This window comes from Schistocerca nitens, chromosome 7, assembly GCF_023898315.1.
Source record: "Schistocerca nitens isolate TAMUIC-IGC-003100 chromosome 7, iqSchNite1.1, whole genome shotgun sequence".
NCBI lineage: Eukaryota > Metazoa > Arthropoda > Insecta > Orthoptera > Acrididae > Schistocerca > Schistocerca nitens.
This window is the reverse complement of record NC_064620.1, coordinates 398,153,982-398,177,990: the sequence shown is the minus strand read 5'-3', so window position 1 is coordinate 398,177,990 and position 24,009 is coordinate 398,153,982. Positions and strand designations below refer to the sequence as shown.

The 24,009-nt window shown below is 43.9% G+C and overlaps 1 protein-coding gene across 1 annotated transcript in view; it reads right to left on the bottom strand.

Annotated features, from left to right (window-relative positions):
* LOC126195298 (uncharacterized) overlaps positions 1-24,009 on the bottom strand; it is a 717,802-nt gene that overhangs the window by 15,007 nt on the left and 678,786 nt on the right. Inside the window, exon 5 of the mRNA XM_049933849.1 lies at positions 11,618-11,816. Coding sequence (XP_049789806.1) covers positions 11,618-11,816 — 199 coding nt within the window. The remainder of the gene's footprint in view (positions 1-11,617; positions 11,817-24,009) is intronic.

The following is a 24,009-nucleotide window of genomic DNA, read 5'->3' as shown; positions in this document are numbered from 1 at the left end:
AAAGTATTTATATGGAATGTGACCATGAATGGAAGCGAAACATAGACGATAAATAGTTTAGACAAGAATAGAACAGAAGCTTTCGAAATGTGGTGTTATAGAAGAATGCTGAAGATTATATGGGTAGACCATTTAACTAATGAGGAGGTACTGAACAGAATTGGAAAGAAGAGGAATTTGTGGCATAACTATACTAGAAGAACGGGTTGGTTGGTAGGACATGTTGTGAGGCATCAAGGAATCATCAGTTTAGTATTGGAGGCAGCGTGGAGGGTAAAAATCGTAGAGGGAGAGCAAGAGATGAATACACTAAGCAAATTCAGAAGGATATAGGTTGCAGTAGTTACTCGAAGATGAAGAAGCTTGCACAGGATAGAGTAGCATGGAGAGCTGCATCAAACCATTCCCTGGACTTAAGACCACAACAACACAACAGTCTCATGTACAGCTAGTGTTATTCTTTCTCCGCTGTTTTAGCGAAAGTGCGATAGTGTTTGTGTGGTCAATGCGAATGAGGTGAGAGTGAGATCTTATCCACATTTGTTTGTTTTTATGAGTGTAAGGGCGCTGATAGCCTCACCGTTGAGCGCCCATAAACTGCCAAACACACAAACTGAATTCAATGGTAACAAGTGAAAATTTGTATCAGATCTGGACTCGAAATAAGATTTCCCTCTTTATGCGAGCGGCCACCTTAACCCATTCAGCTATTGGCATCCAGAATCAGGTTAAGTTGCAAACAATGAGGGTTATGGACGGTGGACGCTACATCTATGGTGTGCGGCAGGTTGAGAATTTGAATTGGGAAGGAAGCGTGTCCGGAGAGCGGTATCGGTTATGGCGACAGTTGGCGTAAAGTAGGAAATCGGGGTTCGAGTCACTGGTCCGGCACAAAACTTTTACTTGTTATCACTGAATTTAATTCAGTGGCCAATGGCGGCAGAGATTTGTTTATCTCTTAAATCATGGGATACTCTTACGTTAAGATAAATGGAAAGGTGTTCATCAAACGAAATACGAGTAAATCATGAAAAATCATATATTCTTGTGGGACGTGAAAGAAAAAGTTGTTCAGTAACTTCGATCATTTCCATTAGACTTACAAAGAAATAACAATAATCTGTAGTTAAAATCTGTATTAATATTTCTCATTTATACCCATTTTATTAAAAACGTTCCATTTTTTGGAAATTGTTACATGGATCTCTTTATTGAGTTTCTTTGTCCATTGTGGGGCTATGAAAGGGAACTTCCCTTTCGATTTTGGTACTGTTGCCTGGAACTGCAAAGTGATGCTCTGCCAGTTTCAGTAATTTCGAATGAAACTCTTTATTATGCTGTGGTACGAACAACCCGTCCACTTTTCTAGTGCCAAATATTCGTAAGGATAGGTTCTTCTTTTATTTTGTTGCGTTTATTTCGTGATATTTTGTCACTGATCAAATAACTTACACCCAGATAGTTTTACGTTTTTCTGGACAAAATATTTATAGTTTCAGCTGTTCCTTCACAGGTTGAACATCAGCTAATGTAACCCAATGAAAGCATTTTGATTGGCTGCTGAGTTTGTATGTATCGCTCGGACTTTAATCTCTCAACACGGTTGGAGCGACACGCGAGTGTGGCGGGCCGGATCGGGTCAGGTTTGCGCCAGCTTATCGACAGATACATTCTGCACTGCCTAGCTAGTTCTGCGCGTAGCTTGGTTGTGACTTCGTGGGTTAGGGTCGTTCAGCCTACGAGGAAAATCATAGGACACAGACATAAGAAGAGCATTTGTATATCTCCTTAGTCCTCCTCATGATTGTTCCTCGTGCTTACATCATCAGCTTGGAACGGGCCTTTGCTCTTCGTTCTCTGCTTCATCGCTAGAAGGCCTAACAAAAGTTAAGCAGGCCGGAATATTATATACGAGGGCAGTTTTTTTCTCGGCCAATTTTTGTTGAAAAAACCGGAAATTTCTTGTGGAATATTTTCAAACATTCCCGCTTCATCTCGTATAGTTTCATTGACTTCCAACAGGTGGCAGCCCTGTACGGAGCTGTTAAAATGGCGTCTGTAACGGATGTGCGTTGCAAACAACGGGCAGTGATCGTGTTTCTTTTGGCGGAAAACCAGGGCATCTCAGATATTCATAGGCGCTTGCTGAGTGTCTACGGTGATCTGGCAGTGGACAAAAGCACGGTGAGTCGTTGGGCAAAGCGTGTGTCATCATCGCCGCAAGGTCAAGCAAGACTGTCTGATCTCCCGCGTGCGGGCCGGCCGTGCACAGCTGTGACTCCTGCAATGGCGGAGGGTGCGAACACACTCGTTCGAGATGATCGACGGATCACCATCAAACAACTCAGTACTCAACTTGACATCTCTGTTGGTAGTGCTGTCACAATTGTTCACCAGTTGGGATATTCAAAGGTTTGTTCCCGCTGGGTCCCTCGTTGTCTAACCGAACACCATAAAGAGCACAGGAGAACCATCTGTGCAGAATTGCTTGCTCGTCATGTGGCTGAGGGTGACAATTTCTTGTCAAAGATTGTTACAGGCGATGAAACATGGGTTCATCACTTCGAACCTGAAACAAAACGGCAATCAATGGAGTGGCGCCACACCCACTCCCCTACCGAGAAAAAGTTTAAAGCCATACCCTCAGCCGGTAAAGTCATGGTTACAGTCTTCTGGGACGCTGAAGGGGTTATTCTGTTCGATGTCCTTCCCCATGGTCAAACGATCAACTCTGAAGTGTATTGTGCTACTCTTCAGAAATTGAAGAAGCGACTTCAGCGTGTTCGTAGGCACAAAAATCAGAACGAACTTCTCCTTCTTCATGACAACGCAAGACCTCACACAAGTCTTCGCACCCGAGAGGAGCTCACAAAACTTCAGTGGACTGTTCTTCCTCATGCACCCTACAGCTCCGATCTCGCACCGTCGGATTTCCATATGTTTGGCCCAATGAAGGACGCAATCCGTGGGACGCACTACGCGGATGATGAAGAAGTTATTGATGCAGTACGACGTTGGCTCCGACATCGACCAGTGGAATGGTACCGTGCAGGCATACAGGCCCTCATTTCAAGGTGGCGTAAGGCCGTAGCATTGAATGGAGATTACGTTGAAAAATAGTGTTGTGTAGCTAAAAGACTGGGGAATAACCTGGTGTATTTCAATGCTGAATAAAACAACCCCTGTTTCAGAAAAAAAATGTGTTGCATTACTTATTTAACTGCCCTCGTATATTGCTCTTGCACGATCGTCTACATTTTAGTGACATACACTCCCTGACAGAAGAAGGAAACAAACAAAGGGAGGAGGAAACGAAATGGAACTTCACGGGTGGAAAGTGAATGTGATGTCATTTCAGTGATTAAAAAATCGAGTCAAATCTACAAAGTACTTGGCAGCATGACCTTCTTTACCGGTATGAGGATGCATTCACACTGGCCTGGAACCATCCATTGTTAGGAAGACATTATACGCTGATCCGCCAGCACTTTATGACCACCGACCTGCTGTCGGTATAAACCTGTCCAGGTGATAACAGCGTCACCTGTTTGCTAGTCAGGCAGGTGACAGTCAGACACACGCACGGTTTATGTGGTATCAGTGACTGTGCTGTTCGTTTGTGGAAAGGGGAATGCGAACGATCTATCTTTGACCGAGAGCAGATAGTGTTGGCCCTGAGGCTCGGCAAGAGGATTTCGGAAACTGCGCGGCTTTTCGGGAGTCACCTGTAGAGTGAACAACTACGCGTCGAGGCGCGGATACGATGCCGCCAATACAGGCGCGAAGTTTTTACTCTGTGATTTTTACTGAGCAGCGTCGAACAGTGTACATTTCCTTTACTGCGCCGAACAGAATCAGAATGAAACATTCGGGAGGACGACGGTTCAATCCCGCGTCCGGCCATCCTGATTTAGGTTTTCCGTGATTTCCCTAAATCACTCCAGGCAAATGCCGGGATGGTTCCTCTGAAAGGGCACGGCCGACTTCCTTCCCCCTCCTTCCCTAATCCGATGAGACCGATGACCACGCTGTCTGGTCTCCTTCCCCAAAACCAACCAACCAACCAGAATGAAAAATAGCTAACTCAAGTGAAAATGCAAAAAGAGTTGGTGTCATTGTAGTACTACTAGGGGATTTGAGATGGATGTAGGGAACTTAGAGACATAAGCAGCCCAGTGCTGACCATAAGCTATTTAATTTCAAGATTCCTTTGAATTTTAATTTGTTGAGCGAGTTAGTTATATTCAAGAGTGGCAGTAGCAGACTGGGAGAACTCATACCACGTTGTCACGCAGTTACGGAAGTTATTTAAGTTGTCGGAAAATGCCAGCTACAAATAGCTAAGTAGTCAATACGACAGCAATCAACAGCTGAGAAGTATTACTGAGCTAATGGACAGTTTATCAGTCGGTCGAACGACTGGATAAGTTACAAGTGTACTGATGCTGAAATACGAGATAACAATGCTACAAGAGCTTTTTTCATCATGAAATGTGTGGAACAATGATGCGTCTGTTAGCACAGTATCGCAGGCCTTGGCCTCCGATATGTGAGTCTGTAATTTACGGTTAGAAGTGACCCTCGAAAATATATGAGAAATGCTTAGTTTGTATGGGGCAGTTTATGGTATTAGAGAAGATGTGTGATCAGAACCTGGCATGGCAACCTCAGTTGTAATAGAGTAACTAAAGCAGAATTACAACAGCACATAACCTCTTATGTGAATGTATGCTGTCGTAAGGCATATGTTGTGTATGAAAATCAGCCCCGCGTATGCTCCGTAGCAATTCTACTGAAGACCTGAGAGGAAACTGTGACGTAGACGCCCTATACAATTACGTACTGAAAAGTCCACCTGAGACAATGGCATATAATGCAGCTGTTCTGTCAGGACGGAATGAGCCCAGTATGGGTACATCAGGTCCTGGCAGTGGGAAAATTGTGGATGAGGAAGCTACAGAATCATTCGACAACCAGCAAGAAAACCGAACGGAGAGCAACCAGTGTGATAACACACTTAACTCAAACTCAACGGACAAGAGTTTCAGCAGCGTCACTGCTATCACGCACGATGAGGACCACCGGAATGCGCCTACGGAAGTGGAAGAGAATGCGGGGATGGCGTCAAGCGTTCGTGATACTGCTTCAGCAGAGCAATGGAACGGAATGGAAAGAGGAGTAGCAAACAATCAAAGTAAATTAATAGGCGAAGCTGCTATTATCATCACCTGCAGCGCATGTTATCAAGAACATCAAAATGTGAGTCTGGAAGTGGAAGAGAATGTGGAGGTGGCAGGAAGTATTGGTGACTGTAAAAACATTAAAACTAAATATTGCGGCTACGCAGAAAACAAATGAGATGATGAATCTACGTCCGCTTAATACAGTTTCCTAGAAAAATCTGTGGAAAAGTAGATGCGCTACCAAAACCTTTTCTACAATGCGATAGTCTTCACAATATTACTGGAGAAAGCAAAACCCAACAGCAGTACTTTGTTCAAAACGGATACAGCAAGCAGAGAAGAGAAATTTCTACTATTAAGAAACGTAAAAGGGAAAAGAAAGGAAGTGGTATCACGCAGCTGTGTTACATCGCATAATAGTCTTACATGCCAAGGAGTTTATGACTGCAAAAAGTAGTGGCAAGTAAAATATTGTATCCTGGGCAGACGAAGTACCAAACTCATCGGACTGTGCGATAGAAAGATACTGATACTCTGTGTTTTAGATATTAAAATTGCCAATACTGAGAATAGTGGATGTACAAAATGTATAAAAATAACGACGTTTATGAACCGATAGTGAGGACCATCAATGGTAGCGTAATATTTAACGATAATGATGGGTTTGTTAGCACAGTGTCAACAACATACGGAGGTCTTGGCTTGCCGAATGATATGGATGATACTGAAACGGGTTGTGTTATTCACCGAATGAAAAGGAACTCAAGTGACTACGTGAAGCAGGGGCACACCTTTCCTATTTAATGTTACTGCTCCAATGATGAATGTAAATGTGAGTAATGGCTGTTCCAAAAATATCGTACCGAATTTAAGGAGCTCCTGTGTGATTGATGCAAAAAAAAGTCGCCGAGGAGGTTAAGGTGACAGCTTGCGAAAAGCGGAAAATCCACGTCCGAGTCCCGGTCCAGTTCGTTGATACATTCCAGTGCCCAAATGCGACTAATGTCGTTAAAAGCTTTGAACAAAAAGCTATATTGTACACTACAAACCAGACGATGTTGTGCTGTTTTCAACATACTTGCCTTTTATTCCTGAGAGTGGAGACCGCAATGTCATGCTGGCCATCCTGATTTAGAGTTTCTCATACTTAAGGCAAACGCAGGGATGATTCCTGCTGTAAAAATACTGCCGAATACCTGTTCCACCCCTGCCAAATTATACTTCGTAACATTATAAGGTGCTATACTGTTGACACCATTGCCGTCTCCATCTGATCCTGTTCTAGGCCAACTCTCTCGTAGTCTATCTTCTGTTTTCTCTCTTCATCCAACATTTTCATTCTTGTGCTCATCTGCTGTACCTTCGACAGCTGGTGCTAGAATTACTTTTCAGGGCAGCATGTGCCACATCCATTCTTCTTGACGAGTCTTCTATTTTTTTTTACCTTTTCTTAACTATATTGTTCTTCATTTTATCCGGACATTTTGTTTTTTCTCCATTAGCCTGTAAGCTCACACCTCTAATGCAATTATTCTGTCCTTTTCCCACTCCTTCAATGTTAAGCAATCACAGTTAGAACTGTATCAACGAAAATGTCTGAAGCGCCTAGGTATACAACTGCGCAGTTTCGGTGGTGTAGTCAATTGCAAGTGTATAGTATAGTAAGTCAAATTTGGGTTATCTACGTTCGTCAGGCATTGTCATGCATCTGGGCTGCCATGCTTTAAAAGAAGAATTTAACGGATTGAACAGTATGCGTGAACATGGTCACAAAGGTGAAACTGTGCAGCAGCGAAAAACACAAAATAAAAATATATTGTAATTTATGTTGACAGCCTTGTTTTCGAAGTCATCAGTCTGACTCGTGCGATGCCTCTATATAGGCTCAGAGAGATTGAAACTCATCTCACCACTCCTCAGTACTTCAGTATTCCACTTCTTTGTACATTGATCCTTCCACATGAGTCTCTTAAATTCAGCCTGCTCTTCGTCGTTACTAAATGTTGATCGGAATCTACAGTGTAATTCGGTGACGATGTTACAAATCTTCAGGGATAATGTAAATGGGTAAATGAATCAATGTGAGGTGAGGGACGCTGGTCAGGAAACGACCGAGTCGTGAGCTTTAAGCGATAATCGTTATTATACCTCTGAAAGTGGAATACATGTCGTTGCGAACTTTCAGAGGTGGTAGTATGGACCAAAACACGGAAAACAACTCCCACGAACAAGGGCTTTAAGATGCACATCTTAAGAAGTGTACGGACACTTGTTGAGTAGAAGAGATGTGCTTCACAGTAACGAACATGTACAAGTGCTCATAGTTCTTAAATTATGCATTTTACAGCCCTTGTTTACCAGACTTTTTCTCTCGTTTTCTTCTACATGACCACAACTAGAGGCTGTGTACCTCATAATCTTTGCAAGAACGGTATTGGTACAGTGTTCCACTGTCAGAGGTATAAGAAAGATTTTCGCATGTAAGTTTTGCCTCCATCATTTACGGAAAAGAGTCCCTCACCTCGAACTGATAAGTTTACCATTCTCCATCATACATGAAAGTTTGTAACATCATCACGGAAAGACGCTATACATCTGCTTCTTCTTTCCATATCATTTCACTGACCCCCTCAGTTTTTAGGTTCAGCCTTTACATTTACCTTTTCAGATTTCCTTACTTTCCTGCTACGCTTCGACTCCTAGAATTTGCTCTTTAGTTAGTTACTCATTTTTTCTCGTGTTTACCACCTTCTTGGCAGACCCTTACGTAGATCCGAATGGGGTACTAATACGAAATCTTTTGCCAATGGAGAGATCATAATGACACTTTTTCAAGCACAGGTACATGTCGTATGGATACACATTATGTGTCTTTAACGTAGTGGGTTCCGTTCCGTATCCTCATGCAGCTGATGATTGTTGATTCTTCCTCTTTTTAGGGGCAATTTCCCCAGTGGCTCAATTCCAACTTGGGATCCATAACATATCGGCTATTAGTTAAAGATGCTAGCCTTGGACCATGAACAATCAGGACGGAAAGCGGTTCTCATGCTAAAAAGTTGTTTTGGCTAAGGGTCCCTTTTCATCTAAAATATTGTTTGATCTGTGGTGGATATTGTTGAGCTCTGCGCGTTTCATTCAATTAAGGATGGTTCATGGAGAATGCAACCAGGCACAAATACTTTGAAAGGCTTTGTTTCACTGCTATCACCGATTTCTGGTTATCATGCTTATGCTTCGGATGGCTTTATTTTGTAGTATGTGTGTGGTAGTATCACGCGGTCCAGCCACATTATCGCGACCATGACGTGCAATAACCACTCACAGACGGCACGTGCAGAACTTGCGGTGGAGGTCTTATAAAGCTTGAAGCGGGGATGCGGACAACAGTGCAGTCGTTTTAGTGGAAAAACGGAGCGGTTTATCTGACGTCCAAAAGGGTCATGGGTGTAAGTGTTTCCGTAACAGTAAGTCTAAACTGTTCGCATCGCGTCGTAATTAAGGTATGCTGTGGATGGCAAAATGATGCTAACCAAACCGAGGCCGAGGCAACGGTGGTGCAACACGGTCCATATATGACGGAGGTGAACGACTGTGTGCACGGGCGAACAGACGTGCAGCTGTTGAGCTGACAGCAGCGTCTCCTTAACGACCCTTCAGCGAATGTTACTGCTTGTGGGTTACCACAGATGGCGCCTGGTTCATGCACCCACGCGGCTGTTCATAGGCGATTAATGTTGGAATTTGCACGCCAATACCGCAAGTGGACGTTCACTGAGTGGCGGTAAGTGAAATTTTCACATGAATCACGTTTTTGCTGCATTGTCCAGATGGCTGCTGGTGAGTACGGAGTGAAACCTGTGAATTGTAACAGCCTGCAACGATCATTGGAAGGGTCTACCCTGGAGGAGGGTACGTTATTGTCTGGATATTATTTTCATGGCATACCCTTGGTGATCTCGTCATTCTGGGAGGCACAATGGATCAACACATGTATGCCTCTATCCTTGGGGACCATATCCACCTTTACATGCAGTTTGTTCTTCCTGAAAACAATGGTATTTACCAACAAGACAATGCAACTTGCCACACAGTTTGCACTGTGCATGCGTTGATCGAATAGCATATTAGGATGAGTTTACCGTACTTCCCTGTCCACCAAACTCCCCAGATGAAATCCAGTCGAGAACGTGCGGGACCACCTCGATCGGGCAGTTCGAGCCATGGATACTTATCCGAGAAACCTAGCCCAGGTGGCCACGGCAGTGAAGAGTTGGTTGGCATGGCTGTATGTCCCTGTCGATACCTTCCAGAACCTCATCGACTCTCTTCCAGAAAATCGCAGCTGTCGTCAGTGCAACGAGTAGTAATTCAGGCTTTCCACAGGTGGTCACAAAAATTTGACTGGACAGTGAAGATTCGGCAGCAGCGTGTAGTCCGCTGCAGTACTGCGTAAATACGAGGCCTGTTCAGAAAGTAAGCTCCGATTGATTGCCAAATTGAAACCACAGTGAACATCAGAAATGTTTTACTTGTAACAATTAGCCACACCTTTCAGCTACTTCTCTACGTAGTCGCCGTTCTGACTTAGACGTTTGTCATAGCGTTGTACCAACTTTTCAATAGCCTCATCATAGAAGGCAGCCGCCAGTGCTTTCCGCCAATTCTCCACGCTGGCCTACACCTCGTTGTCTGTGTCAAAATGTTGTCTTCAAAGACAGCGGTTCATGTGACCAGAGATGAAACTCAGGGGGAGACAATTGCGGACTGTATTGTGGGTAATCTCACATTTCCATTTGAAAACGATGCACGAGCATCTTCATTGCCCCTGCAGAATGCGGCTGAGAATTGTCTTGAAGAAGAAACAGCACGACAGTTATGTAATGTTAGTTGCATAGCTTCAGGCGAAATTTCTCACCAGGCCCTCGTACTTGGCGGCAGACACTATTTTCTAGACATCTTTACGCACTCACTGCGAGCTCAGAAATGAGAAGAGCGACGTGATGCTAACTGGTGTTATACTAGAGACACTACCCAACACATCTGTGCAAAGCTTTATCGGATTTTCATAGTCGTTTCCATTTCGCGACCGATCGGAGCTTACTTTCTGAACGCCCCTCGTATATTCGATTAATTAGTTCCATTTTTTATAATATATGTGTGGACAGCTCGAATAATACACATAAACATGCAGATGAGGGTGCAATTAATAAGATATAAAGGGAGCAATTTATGTGCAGTTATATTTGTTCCAATGAATGGCATTTCGTTTCGTTTTAGTCGTGTGGCATTACTGAGAAGAGGTGAAAAGTGTTTCAGTATTTGTGTGCTACGTGTGTCCTGGAAACATTCAAAAACTTTGTTTATTGCCTCTGAATTTTATAAAGATTAAAACGAGACGAAATGCTGTTCACCAGGACAAATTTAAGTGCACGTGGCTCATTCCCTTTATATATTACCAATTTAAAATAAATGAACAAATATTTGTGTATTATTCAAGTGATATAGACAGAAAATAAATTCTCACAAAGTGCTCATATTTTCATATGCTGACGAATCTGATAATCCAATAAAACACGCGTATACATCAGAAGATGAGTGTGATAGCAGAAACCTGTCATGGCAGTGACACAAACTTTTTTAAATTATTTGTAGTTGTTGCGTCCTCCACAAATAAATCGTTATCTCAAATACTTTCTTCTTAAATTGTAACACCTCGATATCTAGTAACCTTGTAGAAATGATCCACAGCAGCATAAAAACTACTGTGTACTAAAGTAGTACAGTTGGCAAGAGATGATCCCTGACAGCCGGACGCCTTGTTGTCGGCCTTCAACTGCGAAGCGTAAACGGCTTCATGGAAAAACAGAAGTCGCCCATAGATGGTACAAATGGCTCTAAGCACTATGGGACTTAACATCTGAGGTCATCAAGCCCTATACTTAGAACTACTTGTACTAACTAACTTAAGGACATCGCACACATCCATGTCCGAGGCAGGATTCGAACTTGCGACCGTAGCAGCAGTGCGGTTCCGGACTGAAGCGCCTAGTACCGCTCGGCCACAGCGGCCGGCCCAGTCGTCCATAGAGCTGTGACAGTAATGAGGCGTAACCGTAGAAACGTACACAAATTGCGTTACGTGACTATTTCGGTGAACGCGGAAGTAGTACAGCTGTGAGGGATCTTCTCTTGAAAGTCCTCCGACACTCCGATTAAAATTAGTTTGTGACAAACAGAAAGTAGTGGCGAGGGCAGTGTTGCCGGCATGCAGTCAGCTACGTTTCGAAAGGTGACACTTCCTATAAAACACAGTGTGTACGTGGCGCTCGAGAAGGAAGTACGATTGGCTGGCGGCTGGCCACTACCACTCTACTCGCTGAGACGCCGATCACGGAGTAATTTTGATCGGAGTTTGGTGGTATTGCTATCACCTTTGAGCGTGTGCTCCTGCGTGTCGACGATGTCGCGCTGCGGGCCGATGACGAATCCGGGCACGGAGGCGCGGCAGGTGATGGTGAGCGTGCCCGCGTGGTCCTCGGTGATGAGCAGCGACAGCTGGGACGTCGAGCGCGACAGGTGGCCGCCGCCCGCGCCCGGGTGGTACGAGTCGTTCTGCCGGCCTCCGTGCTCCTGCAACACAGAGACGTCGGCAGCTGAGCGGCCTACACACCAGCGAGACGAACGGCTCAAGGTCACTGTGCTCGCAAGTGTCTATGTCGCTCATGAGTCGCTCGGCGCGAACCGCCTACTATCTGTTTGTACCAGCGAGCACATAGGGGCATTCGGGTTCATTGGGGATAATACTGTTGTGGTTCAAAGAGATCTGAGCACTATGGGACTTAACATCTTAGGTCATCAGACCCCAGAACTTAGAACTACTTAAACCTAACTAACCTAAGGACATCATACACATCCATTCCCGAGGCAGGATTCGAACTTGCGACCGTAGCGGTCGCGCGATTCATGACTGAAGCGCCTAGAACTGCTCGCCACACCAGCCGGCTATTACTGTTGTGTACATGCGTATGTGTATACTCTCGCGAACATGGAATTGTTTAGAAGAGCAGACGTCGGAATACGTGTAGTTTGGTGCTGTGCGGCTCTTGATCACATTGCTAGCAAGTGTGAATGTTGGCAACTGTCTCGTGAGCAGTTTGGAGTGTAATACCTACAGCTGGCCGGAGTGGCCGAGCGGTTCTAGGAACTACAGTCTGGAACCGCACGACCGCTACGGACGCAGGTTCGAATCGTGCCTCGGGTATGGATGTGTGTGATGTTCTTAGGTTAGTTAGGTTTAACTAGTTCTAAGTTCTAGGGGACTGATGACCTCAGGAGTTAAATCCCATAGTGCTCAGAGCCATTTGAACCATTTGAATACCTACTGTTTGTTTTTCCAGGGAACACGTAGGGACATTAGGTACACTAGTGATGTCGCCATTGTGTGCTTGGAAATAAGTACGAGGGTTGGAACTTTAACAGTGGCAACTACTTGTTTACAGCTCGTACAAAGTAGGTACGTGTTAAAGTTTTGCTGACCTTCAAATTAGTCAGCAGCATTTTGTATAATCCGTTGTCAGCAATGTGGAAGTCGTAGGTTACTCTTAGCAGTGCCAGTTGTGTTGACAGTTTGAGCGGCGCGGTCTATTCCCGACGAATTTGTATCAGTTCTGAAGCGAATGCCGTGAAATGTTTCCTTCAGCTTAGAAATCGAGTTGAACTGACAAGGGCTTAAGTCATGGGAGTGCAGTAGGTGGTATAGCACTTAGCAGCCAGTCAAAAAAATCAGTAACAGCTTGCGCTGTATGTGGTTGAGCATTGTCCTGCAAAATGATGGTCAGGTCCTGCAGAAAGTGTCACCACTTCTTTCTCTATGCTGTTCATTTTTGGAACACAGCCTACGACCAGCTTAGAGACAGAAATGATGACACTTTCTTCAGGACCTGACCATCATTCTGATGGACAATGCTCAAGCACGTACAGTGCAAGCTGTTACTGATTTGTTTGACTGATGGGGCTGCTAAGTGCTATACCACCTACTGCACTCCCCTGACTTAAGCCCTCCTGAGTTCAACTCGATTTCTAAACTGAAGGAAACACTTCACGGCATTCGCTTCAGAACTGCTACAAATTCGTCGGGCAATAGACCGCGCAGCTCGAACTGGCACTGCTAAGAGTATCCTACGTCTTCCACATCTCTGGCAACGGGTTATACACAATTCGGGGCCCGCCGCTGTGGCCGAGCGGTTCTAGGCGCTTCAGTCTGGAACCACGCTGCTGCTACGGTCGCAGGTTCGAATCCTGCTTCGGGCATGGATGTGTGTGATGTCCTTAGGTTAGTTAGGTTTTGAGTAGTTCTAAGTCTAGGGGATTGATGACGTCAGACGTTAAGTCTCATAGTGCTTAGAGCCATTTGAACCATTTGAACACAATTCTGGTGACTTCTTTGAAGGCCAGTAAAACTTTGAAAGGCGTATCTATTTTATACGAGCTGTAAATAAATAGTTGCCACTATTAAAGTTCCAACCCTCTTATAAGCTCACAAGAAAAGTGTAATCTGGAATGGCACGACGTAGTACAGAAGAAGAGACGTCTTAAGGTGCATACACAATTGCGAATTAAGTTGCCTTACGATCACATTGCTCGGAATATGTATGTTGTTCGCGAGCAGCTCGTGAACAGCATGATTCGAACCGCTTACTCTCTATTTTTCGAGTGCGCACGTAGAAGCGCACAGGTTCAGTGAAGATGACAATTTCGTGTGCTTGCAAGTGTGTATACACTCGTGAGAATAATTCGAGCCAGAGTGACGTGACAGTGTACAGAAGAAAAGACGTCTATAGGTGCGTACGCAGTTGTGAACGGAGCGGTTGCAACTGAGTATAAACTCGCGAGAAAATTGTGATCTAGAATGGCATGACAGTATACGGAAGAAGAGACGTCGAAAGGTTCGTACAAAATTGCGAGCCAAGTGGCTTACGATCGCGTTGCTCGAAGTGTCTATGTCGTTCACTAGAGGCATGTGAATGGCTTCACCGATATTCGAGACTGGGTCGTTAACTGCTTGTTGCAAGCCACCAGCACAGAGTGGTGCTCACGCTCAGGTGAGGGTGGCAGTTTTCCACGCTCTGCAGAAACTTAGATGATTTTGTCAGACAAGATCCAAAATCTCTTGTTGTAAAACACATTTTTGTTTCTCTTGATTGTTTTAATGTTTTTAATTAACGACTTCATTTCACATTATCTATATCTTCATACCAGCAGTTAAAATTAAAATAAGTAATCAAAATATACTTTACGATATACAGTGTACTATAATACATATCATCAAACATAAATTATGCAAGAACGTACGAGAGTGTATCGGTTACAAGAGGAATCCATCCAACTTACCAGCCAAATTTTCATGCTACATAACAGGACAAATAGTGGTCTGGTAAAACCCACGTTCTCCATACAGTCTGCAAGGCAAATGACAACGGGTTGCGTTTGATAAATTTGTTCATATGAATGGAAAACATATTTCCAAGTTGAATTATTAATGCTTTTTTGTTTGTTTGTTGAGACTACTGCTCTTAGAAAAACTTGATTAAAACTTGTGACTGTCACAGATAAAAAAATTATGAAAACTTCATAGAACATTGTAATTTGAATGACAGACGGCGTTTGTATCCAAGGAGTTGCCATAGGCCTGCCCACGGCATGGTGTACCCTCTCTCGTGTTCGCTACTTCGCTGTTGTGCCGCGAGCCGAACTGTCTCAAGGTCTGCTAAAGAGGGCCGCACAGGAGGGTCTCCTCAGCGATTTCAGGCAAAGCACACATGTTTCAATTGTTGATTTCTTCCTAGACGTTGAGGAAATGTTCGTTTTGAGTTCAGTGTAGAATGTCCATATACTTTGAAGCTTCCATCAATGATAAACAGTACTGCAGCGGCACACAGGGAAATTCGCTGACACTGCGTAGGTCCAGTGATAGAAAACTTCGACGTTAGACCCTGCAGGTATACGCAGCCTCCACTGGAAAGCTAGGATTCAGCCCGCCATCAGTAACGGACGCGAATCTTTGATTTTGCAATGACTTTCCGGCACTACAAGTGTCTGGAATTGTCAAACAACCATCGACCGAGAAATCTTAGGCGAAAATTTGCAGGCAGTGAATGTTTTAAGGAAGGTCCAATTCCGCCATCAAAAATTGATGATGATGGGGTCCCATACTCCGAGGAGCGTAGGGAACGATGCGGGAGACCAGCATCGCCGACTAGGCAAGATCTTAGCGGAGGTGGTTTGCCATTGCCTTCCTGACCCCGCTGGGAATCGAGCCCGGGACCCCGTACGCAGGAAGCGAGAACGCTAACGCAAGACCAATAATAAAATTGGAACAGTAATAAAATTCAATGCTGTTTTACTTTTCAGTATCCGATTACTAGTTTCAGAGTAAATACAGTGTTTAGAACTTAGGCTTTATCTGCTTTGAACAAGAAACCGATTGTTGTCTTACTTGGAAGTTCGTGAGTTCATACCCAAATAATGAAACAAGTCAAATGGAACATGAATGAGATAGATTTTTGCCTTGCCTCGATACAAGCTATACAACATTAAAAGGGAGAAGAGGAAATGTAGGTTTCATTCTGTCTTTCATTCTGTCTGAGTCACCCTCATGTGTCGAGTATTGTTTAGTTTAAAAAAAAATAAAATAAATGTCTTACTCAAACCAAGGGAAAATATTTGTCCCACTTTTCTACGGAGAATGCAGAAGATACGCGAGAAAACAGCCGACTTTAACGCACAAAGGTATCCCGACAGATGGCGACCAACAAGTACGACAATTTAGCAAACGTACGAAAAATTGTTATTGGAAGAGAGCTAGAATACTATGCAGAAGGTAAGGAGCAAGTCAGCAGCGAGCAAGCGAATGAAATGTACATTCTGGTAGATTAAGCTCACAATCCAAATGTTAACTCCAGAGAAATTGCGAGTGACTCTGGAATAAGTCAGCCGACAACTGAATCATCTGTAACTTCACCAGCAGATTAACGTGGTGGAACGAAATGGAGCTGTCATTACAGATCGTTGACCGGTGAGAACCAGTACTGGCTGAGGCAGGTTGAGCATCGGATGCTGTGGAATGTCTATGTTTGGTGTGGAATTTTTGGAGAGTACTCCTTACTTCACTGAAGAAACCATAAGGGGGAGAAGACGCGCACAATTTCTTCCTGAAGTGCAACCACATCTACAGGTGAAGTTTCACTTGAAACTACGCAGAATGCCTTGCTAGGGAAGTGCTCACCCAGCTCTTCCCTGGTCGCTAGATAGGGTGTGAAGGCGTTATCAGTTCGCCTGCACGTTCGGCTGATTGGATGTCCCTTACAGGATGCCACTGTCTTTTTTCTTTTTTTTGTGGGGTAAACTAAACGATAGCCTTATGCACAAGCTCCCACAACGCTTTTACACCAGCGACTGCAAACGTGTACTGCAGCAGACAGGAAGTATTTCGAATATTTGGTGGCCTAAGTCACATTTTAAGGAAACATTCCTGACCACATTCTCCTTTGATCTTTGCTGTGGCTGATGTAATTTTGACACCAATTTATTATTTGACAATCCTCATAACTCGATTTATGGTTCTACAAATCGATCAGTTTTTACGTAATTGCTCTAGAGAGGTAGAGGTTGTCGTCTAAACTCACAGGGCGCGACTATCCGAGATCTTATTCCACTCTCGGATACTGCCGCCGTACTGACTCCCGGCACTGCTTACTCGCAAAATCTCTCCCAGAATGAAACATATTTACTTGTATACATAGGTCTAAGCTTTAAGCTTTCTATGTTTAGAAGTATTTAGCAAACCACTTTGTAAAAACACATACTTACAGTATGTTTTATTTACATATCCAGATATTCATTATATTTTTGGTGTCCTTTTAATGACTTCCCTTATGTGTTAGGGCCCTCTGATTGGTACTTCTTGGTTCTCCACTTTCTATATGCCTACACGCATCAGCGTCATGCTGTAATCGCAAACCCCTTATTGCATTTTCGATTCAGTCGTCTTGTATAGTACTTCTAATAATGGAACTGTAAAACCGTCGTGTCTGTCCGTTTGTCTGTTTGAACACGCTAGTCTCCAAAACTAGTAGACGAATTTTTGAGGGATTTTCACAGATAACTTGTGCTTAGTTTGGAGCAATATATAGGCGTTATTTCATCAAAATCCGGTCAGCGAGAAAAATGGTTTTGCAATTTAAATGTTATCTAAAAGCATCTCCACAGCTTAGTAATTTGGATATTTAATCATCACAGCGTAGTACACCAAAAAATTGGGTTCTGTGTGGGGTGGTGGTGGGGTGGGTGGACTGCTGTGGCCTGTTACGGGGTTGTGAACCACTGAGGGCTACGGCGGGACGCAGCCTCTCCGTCGTTTCTAGGCCCTTGGTTTAATACACAACACACACCAAAGAAACAATAGATGGCGTTGCTCCGTTTTTTAACTGAGCGACAGAACTATTTTCGGAAGTTTAACTCAGTGACAGAATTAAGAACGGGAATCTTATCTTTACAAATAGAAACTAACAGCGAGTGTACTTGGCTAGGATATATGGATATACTGATATCGGTTTCTGTATTAAAAACTTAGCACTGCTTTGCTTCTTTCGATAAGTTTTACTTATATTTGACTTCTTTGCAACGAAAAACGGGTTTATTAAGTTTGCTTTGTGATTTAGGTGCCTACTTATTATAGTTTTATTTCGTGTTGTTTATGAATAAGAATGCCCTGAAATGGTCTTGTGTTTCTGAATACACGAGAACGGCTAAAAGAATAAAGAATATGCGGTCTCAAGAATCCATCTGAGATCGTGAGGTGAGACTTTTTGTGCTCGGGAACACTAGGCTTCAACTCACTCCTTGGAAACTGCTTCCAAAAGTGAGGCAAGACGTAACACCGATCGAGAGCGTAACGCATCGTCTCTCTCCGCAGAACCCTTCACTTACAAAAGCTTAAAATTACTCCTCTCCAACATCGTAGAATCTGAAACTCTGACGGAAAGTATCGAAGACGAACGAGCTTTTATACCGCAAATCCCACTTAATCCTAACAATTTACCATTTCTCTTTAAATGTTTACACTTCCCTGCCACGACCATAACATAGCACATTGCCAGACGCTGCGTGTTGTGGGCGTGGATCTTAATGTCAGTTGTTTTACGCATGGTCAGCTCCACATGGCTCTCTCCTTTGTTAGTAAAGCAAACAAGCTCTTCGTTCATGTCCCTAATCCTTCTACTTCAAACGTTGTATACAAAGAAACTTCATAAGTCAAAAATAAACTCCACACGCATAAAGTCACGAGCGCAGCTACAGTTAAATACTTGGGGAACGTCGGTTTTATAAGCTAGTCTTGTCGTAAGAAAAAAGAGCATGCGACCTTAAACATGTCGTTTCAAAGCATAACACCGAATACAGCCACGTTGAGTTAATTAGATCTAAATTTTAGGAGTCCACTTAGACAAATAAAATTTTGTTGCTGAAAAGTGTGAGACTCTCCGTGAGTATCCGCAAACGGGCTGCTCAAAGAACAACTCTTGCAAGCATGATAAAGTGAAATCTAATAGTATACCTACCTAATAGAACAAGTGTAACGCAAAAAATTCACTGTCCCTGAAACAAAGCGTTTTTTACGGCAGTCTTCTGATTGTGATTACTTTTCGTTGCAAATGATCGTTTCTGTCCACTGAGGTAAATGCCGGGATGGATGCCTCTAAAACGTCACGGGCGATATCATTCCTCATCCTGCTCCATTCCGAATCTTTGCTTCGCCTCTAACGACCTCACCATCGACGGATCATTAAAACATAACCGTTGTTCCTCTTCACAATATTTTTCCTGTAAATAATCTCCGTGCTTATTAAGTTAATAATCGAACAACTACGAGAGAGAGTTTAGATTAATATAATTTTAATCTACTGGTATTAAAATAAGCAACTGTTTTATTAAAGCAGCTGAGCATTCATTTAAACACTGCAAAACGTATAATTCGTACAGAGCGGTAGATATTCAAGAACATTAAAGTAAATTAAACAAATCATGTAATCGCATAAATACTGAAGCCCACTCGGAACCTAATTTAGTGGGTTTTATTGAAAAGCGTATGGATGCTGCGCAGATAATAATTTCCTGTTCTGCCGACGCTTTTTGTTTTCTCTGGCAATAGTTTAAGCGGGCGCGGCCCAATTGCGCAACGGCACAATTATAAACCTGGAACATCCAGTGGGGGATTAAGTTTGTTGCCTGTTGTGAAAACTACCGGAATATGCGGTATTGCACTCGTACGGCTCTTAATCGAGGATAGCGTATTCGTGCTAAGCCTTTATGCTTGTTTATAGCTTGTATCACAACTCGTTTGTAGTTGATTTACCTTTACTAATGAAAGTTAAATCTGTAACAAGAAGCGACTCCCATAGGAAATTGTGATAAAATGAGAAACTTCATGATTGTAAACTGACGCCCGTGAGTGCGAAAATTTGAAATAGTTTTATTAGTCTGGTCCACACTTATTTTTCCACAGACGTATTTATTTACCATCTCGGTTATGTGGAATCCATATCAAGTCGAACTTACAGAAGATACCAGAGTACAGTTTGAATGGTCACGGAACATAATACGAAACATTAAAAATGCAGTTCCCAAAATGGGATATGCGAAATATTCTTACCTACCCTCCCTCCCCACCCACCAAGCAAATCGTTGCTATTGAGACTGTGAAGATAAAAATGAACTAATATCAACGTGCACTTGAAGCTTCCGGGCAGACTAATACAGTATGCTAGACCGGACTCGAACGTGGCATCTTGTTTTCCATGCTGTTACTAAGTATACACGCGCCCCTCGCGATTCACCGACGCACACGGTGCGGTATAAACAACAAATTGTTACCGTAGCCATCCTTTGAATTTGCTAGAATCCCAAGCTTTTCGTTTTGTATGTGGACTCTCTGGAAAGCACGAATTAATCTTCTACGGATGATGTACAATGTAACGTTAAAATCACAAAAGTTGTAGCGACACCACTACTTTACTAACCGAACATATTTTTAAACTTCTTGACATGAATGCCGGTATATAGGATAAATTTCTGAGTATGTTGGTACAAGGGATCTACAGTCTCTAACGTCTCGTTCTTGAGTTATTGCACTGTTTGTTTATTTTTTTCCCACTCTTACTTTTGTGTTGGTTTGGTGCATACGATCGTAGCGTTTTTAAATAAGTTTAATAAATACAACAGATAAATGTAACAGACACTTTAGTCAGCAATAATATATTCTTATTCACTATTCACAACAGTCTGTCAGCGCTGGAATTCTTTCTAATTCCGCGACTGTAGAAATCACGTAGTTTTGAGGCGAAGAAATCATCAAGCCATGTTCGGAGCGCATTTTCATCAGAAAAGGAAGTTCTTTGAAGGTTGTTCGATAAAGAACGAAAAAAGGGGAAAATCTGAGGGCGCAAGATTGGATGAATGAGGTGGATGTGGAACGACTTCCCGATCCAAATACTGTACAATGTTTTTTGTCATTCTTGCAGAATGCGGACGGGCATTATCGTGCAGTAGCATCACTTCTCGCAGTTTTCGTCGTCGTTCTACCTGGATTGCGTCTACAAGACGTCTCAGTTGTTGACAGTAAGTGTCAGCAGTGGCTGCGCGGGATTAGCCGAGCGGTCTAGGGCGCTGCAGTCATGGACTGTGCGGCTGGTCCCGGCGGAGGTTCGAGTCCTCCCTCGGGCATGGGTGTGTGTGTTTGTCCTTAGGATAATTTAGGTTAAGTAGTGTGTAAGCTTGGGGACTGATGACCTTAGCAGTTAAGTCCCATAAGATTTCACACACATTTGAACATTTGTCAGCAGTGCTACTGACAAGGGATTTCAGGTCGATTCCGTATTTCTGGATTCCCAGAAGGCTTCTGACACTGTACCACACAAGCGGCTTATAGTGAAATTGCGTGCTTATGGAGTTTGGATTCGTGGCTTCTTGTTAGAAAGGTCACTGTTCGGAAAGTAAAACAGAAGTGATTTTTGGCGTTCCCCAAGGTAGTGTTATAGGCCCTTTGCTGTTCCTTATCTATGTGAACAATTTGGGGGACACAGTCGTCTTAGGTTGTTTGCAGATGACGCAGTCGTTTATGGACTAATAAAGTCATCAGAAGATCAAAACAAATTGGAAAATGATTTGGAAAAAATATCTGAATGGAGCGAAAATTGGCAGTTGACTATAAGTAACGAAAAATGTGAGGTCATCCACATGAGTGCTAAAAGGAATCAGTTAAACTTCGGTTACACGATAAATCAGTCAAATATAAAGGCCATAAATTCAACTAAATACCTAGGAATTACAATTACGAATAACTTAAATTGGAAGGAAAACATAGAATATGTTGTGGGGAAGGCTAACCAAAGACTGCGTTTTATTGGCAGGACACTTAGAAAATGTAACAGATCTACTACGGAGACTGCCTACACTACGCTTGTCCGTCCTCTTTTAGAATACTGCTGCGCGGTGTGGGACCCTTGCCAGATAGGACTGACACAGTACATCTAAAAAGTTCAAAGAAGGGAGGCACGTTTTGTATTATCGCGAAATATGGGACAGAGAATCACTGAAATTACACAGGATTTGGGCTGGACATCATTAAAAGAAAGGCGTTTTTCGTTTCGACGGAATCTTCTCACGAAATAAAGGATAAAATAAGGGGAATCAGAGCTCGTACGGAAAGATATAGGTGTTGGTTCTTTCCGCGCAGCTATACGAGATTGGAATAATAGAGAATTGTGAAGATCGTTCGATGAACCCTCTGCCAGGCACTTAAATGGGATTTGAAGTGTATCCATGTAGATGTAGGTGTGGCAGTGATGGTTACACCTCGGGAAAGCAATTTGTAGAACACACAACGTCTCTGTTCCGCCAGATGCAACACACAATCCTTTGTGGATGTGCGCAGGTCTTTGTATGCGGAATTGCTGCATTGTTAGAGCTCAACCATTCCTTTATTTTCCTGATGTTAGCACAAAGACCCCATTCCTCTTCACCAGTGACGATACAGGACGTGAATGGTCGTTGTTGTTCAAGAGGAAACTGATGACGAACAAGCAGAGATGCGCATATGGCCACATGATGATTTTTATGATTTTGTCTTAGAGCATGCGGTGCCCATACTCTCCATTTTTGAACCATCCCCACATAACTAAATGTGGCATGACGGTGGAATGATCACAGTTACTCATGCTTGTAAGTCCTCGAGCACACTCACGTGGATCTTTGTGCATTGATGTGTTCAAAGGATCTTCCTCAAATCCGGAAAGTCTTCCTGAACGTGGGGACTCACTAAAGTCAAAACGACGGGCCTTAAAACGAGAAACACATGTTATAGCCGTGCTCTGTCACGACACTATCCCCACAGACGGCACAAATTGTTCTGGTTGCCTCCGCTCCTGTCAACATTCTACTAAACTCAAACAAAAGGACATGTCGGAGATGTTCCAGTCTCTCTCCCCTCGGCACTCCATTTTCTAGTGTCGACAACTTCACTCACTATCTCGAAATGACAAAATTACAATATTTATGCACCACGAATAACTACAAATGTTGATTTGGGGAATTCTTGCAAGTCTCGCGCAGCTGCTGCTGAAAGGCAATAATTTCGGTACCGATTGGCACATCGGATAGCAGGCGCGGACGGTATTGATATTTTGCAAACGATTCTGGAGAGTCAGGTTTACGACACCGCTCACAAGCTAGAAGGCGTTGTATACAAATGTGAAGTAATCAGGTTAGCACGAGGCACAGACGTGCTGCGAATAACCTATATGTTGCAGTTACATTAGCCTCTAGTGATCTGTGTATAGGGGCTGAAGTGGACAGGGGAAAGCTGAAGTTGTAATTATTAAAGAGCACTCCGCTTGTCTCCTCCAGAGGATCTACCTCAGGGGCGTAAGGAAAACACACATAGATAAGCGAGTCCGGAAGCTCAGAAGAGGTAGTCGTGTTGCCATTCTGTCTGCGTCCAGAACCGGGGAATGACGATTGTTTAACTTGCAGGCCAACCACGACCACCTTCTGGTGATTAATATGGGCCGCCAACCGGCTCGCTGAAGCTACCTCCAACCTCCGCTGCACGGACGCGTCATTGCTGTGGCGGGGCGCGTCGCAACTTGGAGCTTCACCGGCACGAGCAGCGAGAGGGCTGCTAGCCTCCTCCCTCTGTGCGGCATCGTCCTGCAGACCGCGAACTTCCGTCCGTGGTGGCATGGCTGGGGCACAAACTCGCGACCTCCCGGGTGTAGAGCTAGCTGCGGGCACTGAGCGAGCTGCCCTGGGCGGAAAACCGGACCTGCTCAGGCTCCCTGCAACGACGGCGGTCGGCTGCTTCCCTTCGGCGCTCTACATGGTGTCCACGACTCGCACTTGAGGGAGCAGTGAGCCCTGTTCCGGGCCACGGGCACAGTTAACGGACGCTGCAGCAACTTAGCCGTGGCGTGAATAGGACCGCTACGTCCACAAGGATGGGCGACCGAGCGCCGACGCTGCAGGTTCCGGCATTGGCACGGTGTGCGGTTCCATCGCCGAGTTCAGCAGAAAGTCCGCTTTGTACCTTCGATGTAATAAAGTGTATGACACACTTGCCCGCGTTTCTCTGCACCCTTCGACGAGAGTCAACTCTCTCTCCCAACCATACCTCTCAGTTGTTCTGACATATTACAACCTTTGAGCTCGGGGGGGTCATAACAGTACATAAACTCAAATAGCAACAACGAAGTACACATAAAAATGACAATCG